At 35.4% G+C, this 13,913-nt stretch overlaps 2 protein-coding genes across 2 annotated transcripts; both read right to left on the reverse strand.

Moving 5' to 3' along the window:
- Window positions 1-345: 345 nt before the first annotated feature.
- LOC149029938 (F-box protein At2g17036-like) lies at window positions 346-1,584 on the reverse strand. Its single transcript, XM_089144082.1, has one exon. The coding sequence runs from the start codon at window positions 1,582-1,584 to the stop codon at window positions 346-348; it is 1,239 nt and encodes a 412-aa protein (XP_089000208.1).
- A 10,751-nt stretch (window positions 1,585-12,335) lies between these two features.
- On the reverse strand, window positions 12,336-13,562 carry LOC149029939 (F-box protein At2g17036-like). The gene has a single exon (XM_089144091.1). The coding sequence runs from the start codon at window positions 13,560-13,562 to the stop codon at window positions 12,336-12,338; it is 1,227 nt and encodes a 408-aa protein (XP_089000217.1).
- Between the last annotated feature and the right edge of the window lie 351 nt (window positions 13,563-13,913).

The following is a 13,913-nucleotide window of genomic DNA, read 5'->3' on the forward strand; positions in this document are numbered from 1 at the left end:
GGACAGCTGGGAATGAAGATAAGTCCTAATGCATTTTGATCAGAACTTGCAATGAAACCAATGGCAATTTTCCACGTTTATTCACCTGTAAGACTTCAAAATACAGCAATCAATCTAGATCTATATAACAAACTTAACCAACGGTTGCACTACGGGAGAACCTCCCATTGAAACATTATAAAAAATTTGGAAGCCAATCAATCCATAATGTTTGCCTTAATTAATATGGTAAAATAAAAGCAAACAATTTTACATAACATAAGCATAAAAATATAAAGAATATAAATAACATTAAAAAACAGATAAGCCTCTTCAACAACTGTCCACAAATCATCTTCCTCCCTATCAAGTAATGGGTGCAAACCAGATGGGTGGAGACTCACAGGAATAAAAACCATTCGGGGAAATATATTCAATGCTGTTGTCGTCCAAGTGAAACACACCCAAATCATGACCCACTATTGAGTGCAAGTACTCATCTGTGAAGTATATGGAATTTCCTCGAAATCCATCATAGCGAAGTGCTGAATAAGAGAATCCAGTACTTGTACCAATAAACAGCATTTGATCACCTAAATCCTTAACCTTAACCCAGCATCCATGTTGTAGATCTAACCTGAAAATCCGTAACATGTAAGTTTTGACAGATTCGAACCCTAAACTATTTGAAACAAATTTAGCCCTTCTTATAACCATTAGCAACTCTCCACAAGACTCCACCAAATAAAAAAACTCCTTATGAAACTTAGGATGTTTATCTATTGCTGGAGGAGCAATGTTACAACTTAGTTCTCTCGTCTGAGGAAGTAATTCCAATAGTATAAGATCATAGTTAAGTTTGATGGCGTACAGTCTTCCATCATAGACAATAAAGTCTTCAATTCCAGGAGGGAATTCAATTCCAGGAGGGAGTCCGATAAAGTCAAGTCTGTTGGGAGTCCACCTCCTATCTCCTGGCCTGCAGAAGGTTAACTGACTGCTCATAGAAAGAGCAATGACCAAACAACCATCAGCTGCCACTGAGGATACAACCTTGTTTGCATTCAAAGTAAAGTTATTAGTAGCAGCAGCAGGTGACAACAACATAGCCTTGCGAATTTGGATTCGACGGCCATTACGAGTAAGAGTGGATCTAGGGGGAAGTTCAATTCGAACCCTAGTAAAAGGATTGTAAATGCATCCCTTTACGTAACCGAACATTATCAACCACCCCCAGTTAGACCCACAACACCGAGCACCATCGACTTTAGGCATTCCCAAGCTATAAATTTGGCCACCGAAGGCACTGAAAAACTCATCATCATGAATAACTTGTCTTGATTCTGAGAAGGAAAGCACCAACCATGGGAATTGAGGTTTAAGGAATTGAGGTTTTAGGAATTGAGGCTTAAACAGTGATTGACGCCATGATCGACAAGCTACACCGACACGATGAAACTCCATCAAGTCTAATTTTTTTAGTATTAGGATCAAGATTTCGTCTGGGAGTGCCGGAATGATATTATTCTTGAAACCACCATCACAGTTTGCAGTTGATATCTTCAACCTTCTTCGCTTTGACGGGTTGACAGGAAGGGATGCCATGCTAAGTTACCAAGACGATGTGATGTATAGAAGACAAACAAACAGAAAAACTATCAAATATTGGAAGATCAAGATATGAAATACCTGCAGGGATCGACTGATGATCAATAGATCGACTGATGTCCAATAAGAAACACCCCCTAGCCCTAGCCCAAGCCCCTAGGTCAGTTAACCCAACCACAGCTTCTGCCTTCTTCTGATAAGTTCCAAACGATCCACTCTCCCTCTATCTATGTATAAATAGATCTCAAGGTATCTTCTCGTTTCCTTTTCCGAGTAGGATTCAACGGATTTTTATTTTACATGTACGAGAATGAAAAATATGGGGGTACAGGTACAAGTTTTCTTTCTTAGGTTATTTATGTAAAAAATACGAATTTTTTTTTATTACATTCAAAGGTTTAATATTTTATAAATTTAAAAATTAAAACTTCTGATTTTTTTTGGTCAACAACATGAAAATTTCTTTGATTAGAACATCTAACACTACCTTTCTCTCTGTGTGCGCAGACAATCCTACTGTAGAACTCCTTCTCAACTCCGAAGTCCACCTCAAAAGAGAAAGGTAGACTGAATCGGGTAGAATTAGGGGTTTTATTTTATGAATAAATTTACAAAATGTTAGACCTTTGAATATAATAAAGAAAATTTGAAATTTACATAAATACCCTTGTATTTTTCTACATAACCGTTAGATTAATTCTTGTACATGTGGCAAGATCTTAACGGCCCGCTCCAAGCTGCAGCCATTGCATCAAATAAATCCAGTAAATCTCCAAGGATACAAGACTAAAGAACCCCAAACAAAGCAAACAAGGGATATAAAAAAAAGTTAAATGACCTAAGGTTTTTAAGACAACTCAAGCAATAAAGAAGCTAAATAGTTGGGCCACTAAAGTTCCCAGGAGAAGGTAGGAGAGCTTGCAACTTGAGGGAGTTGATCCACACCTCCTAGATTGCAGGATGATCATGCTTTATCTCCGCAATTCCATGGTATAGCCAAATATAAAATAGAGGCGGGACCCACAATGGTTTTCGGGAGATGATCTGTACTTTGACTTGACTAACCAAGAAAACCCCCCACCAAGCCTCTATTGAAGCTTTCTGGACACTTGCAACCACCAATGTAGTCTCTAAAACCATATTCCATTCACTTAGGGCGTGTTTGGTAACGTTCTTAGAAAAAGTTTTTGGTGTTTTTCTATTATTTGGGAACAGAAGAATGGGTTAGGGGCGTTTGTTAAAACAGTTTGTTTTTCTATTCTTTAAGAATGGACCGGTTAAAAAAGTAGTCTAAAAAACGCATTTTGTAGAACATCAAGAAAATATTTTTACTAAATAATATAAACAAAAGTGATAAAATTGGTCCCAATTGAAACCTTAGAACGAGTTTATCTCTAATAGTATTCTAGAAAATTTTCAAAACGTATTTATTCAAGTGCCCATTTCCAAGCAAAGAACAGTCTTTGAGCATAGAAACATTAGTATGCGTTTGGTAACGTGTCCGTTATGAGAGATCAGTTCTTAAGCAAAACCATTTTTTAAAATGTTTCTGTGCTAAAAGACTGCTTTGCTTGGAAATGGGCGTTTGATAAATCTGTTTTGAAAGTATTTTCGGAACACTATTAGAATAAATTGGTGTTTGATAAACTTGTTCTAAGGTTTCAATTTGAACTAATTTTATGACTTCCGTTTCTGTTCTTTGGTAAAAACATCTATTTGATGTTCTGCAAAAGACGTTTTTTAGAACATTTTTCTGACCAGTCAGTTTAGTTGTAGATATTTTGAAGCGTTGTTCTTTTTTCCATAGGTTTTCTTTTAGTTATATTCCTAGAATTGGCAATGGCTATGCGGATTTTCTTGCTAAGGGTGCTTGCATGTTATCTCTAGATAGATCTTGGTGGGGTATTCCACATTTGTTTATTGTGGATCCCTTCCGTTTGTATAGGTCTTATGACCTTAACTCTTTTATTTAATTTAATTGCTACTTGTTTGTTTTGGCCAAATTTCTTTTTTACAAGGAACAGAAGAACGGACTGTTTTAACAAACGCCTCTAACCCGTTCTTCCGTTCCCAAAGATTAGAATAACATCAAAAACTTTTTTTAAGAACGTTACCAAACGTGCCCTTAAAAAATGTTTTGCATAAGAACTAGTCTCTTAGAACATAAACATTGTCAAACACATACTAAATCATAATTCATAGTTGTTCCGAAATGGATGAGACCAAACTCTGCTACTTTGTCCTCTCGGTCATCAGTTCTCTTCATTGTTGTAAATATGTTTAAAACTTATTTAATATTATTTTATATTTTTATATGTTTTAATCGTGTCTTTTATCCTATGGTTTTTATTTAGATCCACATCAAGTTGAAAGGAGCTGATTATATCGTTTATATATAGTAAGGGTCTATGTTATATTAATTTGTACGACAAGAACCGAGCCTGAACCTTGTTGTGACCATACCATGATTATATAGATATATATTTAATATTAATAAATCTATATGACTTGGGACTTGGATCATAGGTTTTGATCGATCTGGAATGCCCATTTTTTCATGGGCTCTATTCCATAAATCCCCCATTTTTTCATGGGCTCTATTCCAGAAATCCCACTACTGGGTGAAAACATGGAGATGCTATTACAGAGGCACTTTCCTTTAGAGAGGTCACCTCGATAGGTATCTTCCTAAAGGGAGTTGACCTGAATTGATACCGCCTCTTTCCTTTAGGGAGGTCAACTCGATAGGTATCTTCCTGAAGGGAATTGACCTGAATGGATACCGCCTCTTTCCTTTAGGGAGGTCAACTCGATAGGTATCTTCCTGAAGGGAGTTGACCTGAATTGATACCGCCTCTTTCCTTTAGGGAGGTCACCTCAATAGGTATTTTTTCCTCTTCTTCTCTCTGTCTCTTCCTATTGTATTTCAGCTCTGAAGAAATATTGTGATTACAACAAGGGATAATTACTGTTGCCCCCCTGTACTTTGATTTTATTACTAATAAAACCCTGTTCTTTACAAAATTACTGTTGCCCCCCTTCCTTATAACGGTGTTAAGTAGCCGTTAAGTTTGAATATGTAATGTCCACTTTGTCCTTCATTAAAATTAAGAAATCAAAAGACGATACTACCCCATTTATAAAAACCAGATTAAATGTCAATTTTTACCCTAACTTCATTTATTTTGACTTAAAATATTGGTTTTCCACCTTCACTAAACTTATTTATTTTGAATTAAAGAAATTGGCAAAATTCAAATTCGATTTGGTTTCCCACCTTCTCCTCTAGCATACGTAGGGAAGGAAACCACAATTTTTTTATTTTTTTATTTTTTTTGGGGGGGGGGGACTGGTGCTTTTTTAATATTGGAAACGAAACGTAGCACCTCCCCATGGGAGTTTAAACTTTTAACCGCTTTACTAACCACCATTGACGAAACCACAAAATCTTGCCGGAGAAGGAATGAAGTAGGTGATATTCAGGTTCCAAATTTGAGTTGAATTCTATCTTCCCTCCTCTTCGGTTTCTATTTTAATTTTATTCAATTATTATTTCTTTATTTTGGTGATTTTTTTTTAGAGTAAAACAGATTATGATTATTTTTTTCTCTACAATTAATTAAGGGTATTACTGTAACTTGACAAAAGGGTAAATAAGTAAAGAAATAAATAAAAGGGTATTTTGGGATTTTTAAAAAATATGGAGATGCCACATCATCAGTAAACTAACGGAACTTAACAGTAGGGGGGCATTAGTAATTATAGACAAAGTTAAAGGTTGGATTAGTAATTTTGCAAAATACAGGGGATACATTAGTAATAAAATCAAAGTACAGGGGGCAATAGTAATTATCCCTTACAACAATTATTTAAGTATTTGTGAAAATTTCTCAACAATATATCAGCATTTTATCATAAACATTTAGGTGGGGATTTCATCATAGACATTTAGGTGTGGTAAGACCGTGAGAGGGATTGAAATAGACTAGTCTGCCAGTATTTGGCTCTTAGCGCAGACACTCTCCCTCTTAAGGAATAAGTTTAATTGTGATTTTGGACAATCACCAGAAAATGATGCCTTCCAGAGAAGAAGCTTCCGTTAGAAGAGTAATCCTCAAACAAAAAACAAAAGAAAACAGAGAAGAAAATGGAGTCTTGTCGGTCTTACCTGCGGGTCAAGAGCTGAGATCTGGGCTTTGAATGGGAGATGCATGCAGGAATGGAAATGGTCATAGGGAAAATTTTTAGAAAATATCATCTTAACTTTGGGGAACTGTTAAGTCGCATTCATTAGTACCAAGGAGGAGATAAGACAACAACAAAAATCAATCAACCGCTAAAAATTAAATTCAATCAGCGGAAGAAATCTTCTTCTTTCACAAAATGAAAGAGACAGTGGAAGTAATTATAAGAGAGAAGCAGCTTCTCGAGGATTGGATTGAAGACGACGAAACTCACTTAAAGTGTCGATCAACAGAACAGGTCAGTACCTCTACGGCTCTACGTAGATGGAGGAACCGCTGATTGACGGCGGTGTCTCCTTCGAACCCTACGAGCATCTTCATGTGCCATCATCCACCTTAGTAGAACCCGAAGATGGTGATTACCTTCCGGCGAAAAGCTTCGCCGACGTCAAATCTGTGTTTTGGAAGGAATCGGTGAAGATGTGGAGCATTGCTGGTCCTATCGTTTTCAACATACTCTGCCTCTATGGAATCAACTCTGTGACGCAGATCTTTGTAGGTCATCTTGGCAATATCGAACTTTCCGCCGTCGCCATTGGCTTGTCCGTCATCTCTAACTTCACCTTTGGTTTTCCTGGTAAGCTACCTCCTTCCTTTCTCTCTCTCTGTGCGATGATCCGTCTATGCTTAAGTACTTGTGTTAGTTACTTTAGAGAGTTGTTATCGCGAAAAGGTCATCAATGGCGGCCGGGGCTGGGATCTCAGAACCGTTAATGCATCCGCTGCTTATATTTTTCATGTACAGACGGTGGTTGATTTGTAATGGATCCCCGCATCCATGACAAAGTGGGTTTTTCGTTTTTTCTTTTCGACCGTTAAAATTGGGATAAATTTCATTCTTTCTCACCATCAGCAATTTCTTCTAATTACCATCTAAGATTGTTACATGTAATTGTTAATTATCAGGCATCGGAATTAAAATCGATTAGAAATTAAATCTAATAAATCCTCAACGTCTGTTTGTTACTTGATTCTCAAAATTTCATAAATCTAGAGATTTTAAATTTATGGAGTCATGATTCATATGATTAACTGTATGATTAACTGTATGATTAGCCTGAATTTTTGGAATGAAATCTATAGATTTATCCTGAAAAAACATTTATGGAGTCATGGTTCAAATGTTTAACGCTTTTATAGTAAGGGTGAAATCTCACCTCATACCCATAAATCTACAAATTCACGTTCTTACTATAAAAATGTGAATCTCTAAATTTCATGAATTTAAAGATTCATACGTCTATAAATTTCTCATTTATGAATCCATAGATTTCAAATATTTGGATTCATGTAATCAAACCGGCCCTAAAATAAAGCTCCAAGAAAATAGGAGAGACGCAATTGGGAGAAATTTTAAGAATTCTTAAATTCAATTTTAGTTAGGTTTTAATTGTGATGACTAGATAATTAATTGTCACCGTCATAATCCTAAATAAGAATTACAAAGAATTGTAGGGGGTGATTATAGTTGTAGGCGATATGAACCAATTCATAGGAGTCCAAATCCTCTCCACACGGCCAAGACCGACTATGCTATACTTAACAATCCTTAATTACCTTTGAGTTGGCCAACGAGTTGGAATCAAATTTCCACATTAAGTTACAAATGAATAGGATTTTTCTCTTATTGTGGATGATATCACCTACCTTTCTTCTTATTTTATTTTTTGTACTTTTTTTTTTTTAATTCTTAAGGGATGCAATATTGTTGTTTATTCTTTAGTTAGGAAGGCAATTACTTCGATAGGTAGAATTAACTGGCCAAATTCTACCTTCCGGTTATAAGATTTATGTGACGTTAACACCTTGTCTTTTTCTTGCTATTTTGAATAAAGTTTGATTTACCAAAAAAATAAAATTTTCTTCATATTTTTCTTTTTACGTCAAAATTTTCTTTCATTCAAGATCTACTAAGGGTCAAAGGTAAAGTTTTACTATATATTCAAGTAATTATTATGCTACCCCTGATTAGAAAGCTGAGGTACAGGTCCTCTTTGCTCTAATACTAGAATGAATAGAATTAAATTGTTAAAAAGGAACTGAAACGCAGAACCAGTGTCTTATTTTCTCATTCAACTAATTATTTTCTTTTCTTAAATTTTGCAGGTGATGGTATTCAACCAGTCCTGAACAAGTAGCAATATGAAACTTGCTAGAGTAGACATGTTCCATGGTAGGATAAAGGGGTATGGAGACATGGGATTGCTTGATAAGTCATCGTTGTAGTTAAATTCTTCAACTATATTTGTCATGCTGTGAAGTTCCTATGTTTTTTAAATATAAAAATAATCTGCTTCTCCGGATGCTGTCTCCATTTTATCAAACCTTGATTGTTAGTTATGTGATGCAGTTAGCAGTTTAGAAGCAGAAGAACGATCAAAGCGTTCGTGAAACTTTAAATTAATGTTCAGGTAACACTTTTGTTCAGTCATCTTCATATGGATCGACTCGTGTATTAACAATTTTACCTGAAATCTTTATTTGGATATATTTGTAGTTTTTGATTGCCTCCAATATCTCAAATTTATTTTTTAGAAAATAAGATAACCAGGGAAACATAGCCATAAAAAATGACAGTAGCCACAAATATTCCCCATTTATACGGATTTTGTATGATTATTTATTGTTCTTAATCATGCATGATGTGCATCGGGTTTCATTATTCGAAATGAAAGAGGTGATTGCTTATTGGCAGTTTCGAAACCTTCCGTTGCCCAATCAGTGTTGGTTGTAGAAGCTATGGCCTTGAGAGATATCATGTTGAACACATTGGGTAAATGTCATGACAATTGCCAATGGTGGGTTAGTTGAGTGGTTAAAAACACATCCGGCAAAACCTATGTTAGTAAAATTATCTCCTAATATAAACTTGCCGGCTACAAAAAAAAATTTAATTTTATTTATCAAAAAAGAATCATGCATGATGTGCTAATGAACAAAGTAAATTCTAAATCACAAGAAAAAAAAAAAAAAAAAAAAAAAAAAGAAAGAAAGAAAAAAAGAAGAAGAAAAGAAAAGAAAAGAAAAAGAAGAAAAGAAAAGAAAGAAAGAAATAAAACTCTTAAAACACATACCTTTTTATCATGATGCACTTACATTTCAAGATGGACAAAGTAAACTCCATTGTTTACAAAAACGTGCGAGGAGGTCGATCATTCTTTTCACTTTGGAATAGAAAACATAATAATACATAGTCTGCTGTCTTTCTTTTCAAAACGCAATACTTCGACCGGATTCGTTCTTCGACGGAATTCGTGCTGATAACGTGTTATAAAATAAAGAGAAAATATATTAGATACAAAGAAGAAAGACAAGATGAGTTCAATCAGAAGTAATACATTCAGTTGAGTGCATTACATATTTATAGTAGAAGGAGCATCTACTCTGATATGGAAATACAATATATGATTCTTGCACACAATAAGATATTCTTGATATGGAAAGATAGATTGCCGCCCAAGATAGAAGGTGCATAGAATGGGAATATTGACTGCCAATATTGTGTAATGAGATGGTTGTGATCTTCACCAATATTGCATCCTGAGGTAATTGAGATTTTCAATTGGAAGTACAATCTCTTTGGGGTAATGGACATCCATAATAAATATTATTTATAACATAAAACACCTAATGTGACATTATCAAATTTAAGAAGTTTTTATTATTGATAGATTTTTTTCCCTTTCTAAATGAGGATAATATTATATTATTTTTTGGTTTCTTAATGCTAGAATGACCAAATATATATTAAGCATACAAGTATAACTGTCTATTAACACTACTAGGACTGGGGGGCAATAGTAATTTCATAAAGAATATAGTCATTTTAGTAATAGTATAGGGAGACAATAATTTTTTTTTTTTTTTGGTATAAGAGACAATAATAATTATCCCTATGAAATTTCCTCGTTTGTACTTTATTTCATTTTCATTCTCCACTTCCACATTATAGTTCTAAATATTATTTGCCTTTAGGGTATATCCAACTACTTTATAAGCAATGGTTGGCTACAAGTATGAAATGATAAGTTTGTCTGTTGAAGGTTGGTCCAACCTTTTTGATAAGTATTACCAAATATTGTGTGAATTATAAACAAACTATTATGAGATCTATTACTAATTATGTACAGCAAGTCATATATATGAACTTTGGCCTCCTCCATTTTGACCTAACTTTGGGTCTTGAGTTAACCAGCTAATCTGTTACAAATAAACCAATAAATTCGATCAACAATTAAAAGTAGTATTACATAAACTCTGAAATAAAAGCCAACTGCTAAATTATTGGTTACATTACCATGTCGTAGTCTCTATATACTCATTATCCAAGTTACATAAATCAAGCATACAAATTTTCCTATAATAAGCCTTTAAAGTTAGAACATAAATTCTAACTTACTTTCCAAAAGCAAAGGGGTTTCTGAGCATAACCTAATATACATTTTTGATTGATTTACAGAAAGATATTCATCACCCTTCAACTACATATATAGTTTGTCTTGGCAGATGAATGGTAATGTTAAACTTGCTGCAGCCATTTGCCGTACCCACCTTTTCATGATTGGCTTCTGAAGCTTGAATTAGGGTTGAGAGAGAATACACAATCCCCAGCACTCTGATGGGGTAGTGGTGACTGGTGAGGTTAGACCAGTAGCTAGCGATGCAAATGGAGAAGTGTTCCTCTGATACTGAGCATTGGGTGCGCGGGGGTTCTAATGCATATTCAATTTTGAGGTCCATTCACCATCGTTCTATGGAAATCTACCCAGTCACCTTTTTAGATTTGGTTCCTCTCCTTAAAGGTAATCTTCTAATGAGTGCCCAATAAGTGAAAAGATTCAGCCAATATAAACATTTTAAAATCAAGCAGCTCATGGAATTCACCCTAACATTTGGACTAAGATATTCCACATAATTGAATCCATGTAACAAATTTCTATTGCAACATGTGAAATTTTGCTTGAAATGCACGACAAGAATGTCGATTGCAAAATCTCAAATCGACATTTTGCAAGCACCCCACTCGGGAAATTTCAACCGGTTTCAACACTTCAACTTATTTTTCCTCGTGTTTGTTGATTTTTATTCCATTTTCACCTAATTTCTACAACTCATTTGCCTTCAAATACCTCTTAAGCCACAGCTACAAAGGGAACTTTGTTAATTAGCAATAGAATGTGAAGCATGAACCACTCCCCATAGTTACAAACTTCCAAGGTTTCCCCTTTTTTTTTTAATGACCATAATAGTTGCCATTGCATTTTGTTGACTTTTGTATATGTAACAATTCTATCAATAATTCATGTATGTCGATCTTGATGATTCCATACCTGTGTGCAATACAATTGCATGTACTTATCAGAACCAAGCATTTGTTGTTTACTTGTCTATGTAATTGAAATTTAAAACTTTGTAAGTGGTAAGTTTTAAGTTCTAACCATGCTATGTAGTAAAATTGGAATTTCTCGGTTCTTATCATATGATAGTATATACTTGAATGCCAACTTTTTAGTATTTTTTAAGGTAAAATAGTAGTTTCGTTATATTTGTTATGCCTTAAATGGGCAAGAAACAAGAATTCAAACCATTTGGAAGTCATACAAGTTTTGAAACCTAGGGTCGAAATTTCAAAAGAAAGTATCAAGTATCAACAAAATTTCGGTCGAAAACTAGATTTTCGGTCTATTACAGAATGAAACTTAGGTTCCAATCAAAATTTTCACCATGATTAAATCTTATAATTCATTGAGACTCATTGGAAGAGCCCCTCCAAGGAGAGGATCCAAACCCATCCCCTTCCTCACTTTTTGATTAATTTTCAACTCAAGCTCGAAGGGGAGAGAGAGAGAGAGAGAGAGAGAGTTCAATAGGAATAATCAGCTATTTATGAATTTTGAATCTCCCTCTGCTACTCTAATTGGCTGTGATACTTATAGCTGTTAATTCCTTTCTAGATTGGTAAAGTATAGTGTTTTCATTTCTTTGGATAGATGAACATGGATTTGGTTGCTGCTGGTACTGGTAGCATGGTGAGGCAGTGCTTGCTTGGCCAAAACAAGAGTTTGCTGCCCAGCAGTTTCGCAGGTGCCAAACCATAGGATAATAATGGAGTCAACTCCACCACTGGACACACTCCCGGTTTGAAAACTCGAAAGACTAGGACAGCTGGGAATGAAGAGAAGTCCTAATGCATTTTGATCAGAACTTGCAATGAAACCAATGGCAGTTTTCCACGTTTATTCACCTGTAAGACTTAAAATACAGTGATCAATGTAGATCTATATAACAAACTTAAACAACGGTTGCGTTACGGGAGAACCTCCCATTGAAACATTATAAAAAATTTGGAAGCCAATCAATCCATAACGTTTGCCTTAATTAATATGATAAAATAAAAGCAAACAATTCTATATAACATAAGCATAAAATTATAAAGAATATAAATAGCATTAAAAAAACAGATAAGCCTCTTCAACAACTGTCCACAAATCATCTTCCTCCCTATCAAATAATGGGTGCAAGTGCAAACCAGACGGGTGGAGACGCACGGGAATAAAAACCAATGGGGCAAATATATTCAATGCTGTTGTCGACCAAGTGAAACACACCCACATCATCACCCACTAGTACTTGCAAGTACTCATCTGTGAAGTATATGGAATTTCCTCTAAATCCATCACATCGAAGTGCTGAATAAGAGAATCCAGTACTTGTACCAATAAACAGCATCTGATCACCTAAATCCTCAACCTTAACCCAGCATCGATGTTGTAGATCTAACTTGAAAATCCATAACATGTAAGTTTTGAGAGATTTGAACCCTAAACTATCTGAAACAAATTTAGCCCTTTTTATAACCATTAGCAACTCTCCACAAGACTCCACCAAATAAAGAAACTCCCCATGAAACTGAAGATGTTTATCTATTGCTGGAAGAGCAATGTTACAACTAAGTTCTCTCGTCTGAGGAAGTAATTCCAATAGTATAAGATCATAGTTAAGTTTGATGGCGTAGAGTCTTCCATCATAGACAATAAAGTCTTCAATTCCAGGAGGGAATTCAAATCCAGGAGGGAGTCCGATAAAGTCAAGTCTGTTGGGAGTCCACCTCTTATCTCCTGGCCTGCAGAAGGTTAAATGACTGCTCGTAGAAAGAGCAATGACCAAACAATCATCAGCTGCCACTGAGGATACAACCTTGTTTGCATTCAAAGTAAAGTTATTAGTAGCAGCAGCAGGTGACAACAACATAGCCTTGCGAATGTGGATTCGGTGGCCACGAGTAGAAGTGGATCTAAGGGGAAGTTCAATTCGAACCCTAGTAAAAGGATTGTAAATGCATCCCTTTACGTAACCGACCATTATCAACCACCCCCAGTTAGACCCACAACACCGAGCACCATCGACTTTAGGCATTCCCAAGCTATAAATTTGGCCACCGAAGGCACTGAAAACCCCATCGTGATGAATAACTTGTCTTGATTCTGAGAAGGAAAGCACCAACCATGGGAATTGAGGTTTAAGGAATTGAGGCTTAAACAGTGATTGACGCCATGATCGACAAGCTACACCGACACGATGAAACTCCACCAAGCCTAATTTGTTTAGTATTAGGATCAAGATTTCGTCTGGGAGTGCCGGAATGATATTATTCTTGAAACCACCATCGCAGTTTGCACTTGATATCTTCAACCTTCTTCGCTTTGACGGGTTGACAGGAAGGGATGCCATGCTAAGTTACCAAGACCAAACAGAGAAATTAACTATCAAATGGAAGATCAAGATATGAAATACTTGCAGGGATCGACTGATGATCAATAGATCGATGTCCAATAAGAAACACCCCCTAGCCCTAGCCCAAGCCCCTAGGTGAGTTAATCCAACCACAGCTTCTGCCTTCTTCAGATAAGTTCCAAACGATCTACTCTCCCTCTATCTATGTATAAATAGATCTCAAGGTAATCTTCTCGTTTCCTTTTCCGAGTAGGATTCAACGGATTTTTATAAAAATATGGGGTTACAGGTACAAGTTTTCTTTATAAGGTTATTTATGTAAAAGATACGAATTTTTTTATTACATTC

The sequence above is a fragment of the Hakea prostrata genome, chromosome 1, assembly GCF_041222555.1.
Source record: "Hakea prostrata isolate BN-2017 chromosome 1, UWA_Hpros_2, whole genome shotgun sequence".
In the NCBI taxonomy this organism is placed as follows: domain Eukaryota; kingdom Viridiplantae; phylum Streptophyta; class Magnoliopsida; order Proteales; family Proteaceae; genus Hakea; species Hakea prostrata.

Excerpts from the sequence above, each read along its gene's own strand:
- LOC149029938 (XM_089144082.1), bottom strand. The coding sequence starts at position 1,584 with ATGGCATCCCTTCCTGTCAACCCGTCAAAGCGAAGAAGGTTGAAGATA.
- LOC149029939 (XM_089144091.1), bottom strand. The coding sequence starts at position 13,562 with ATGGCATCCCTTCCTGTCAACCCGTCAAAGCGAAGAAGGTTGAAGATA.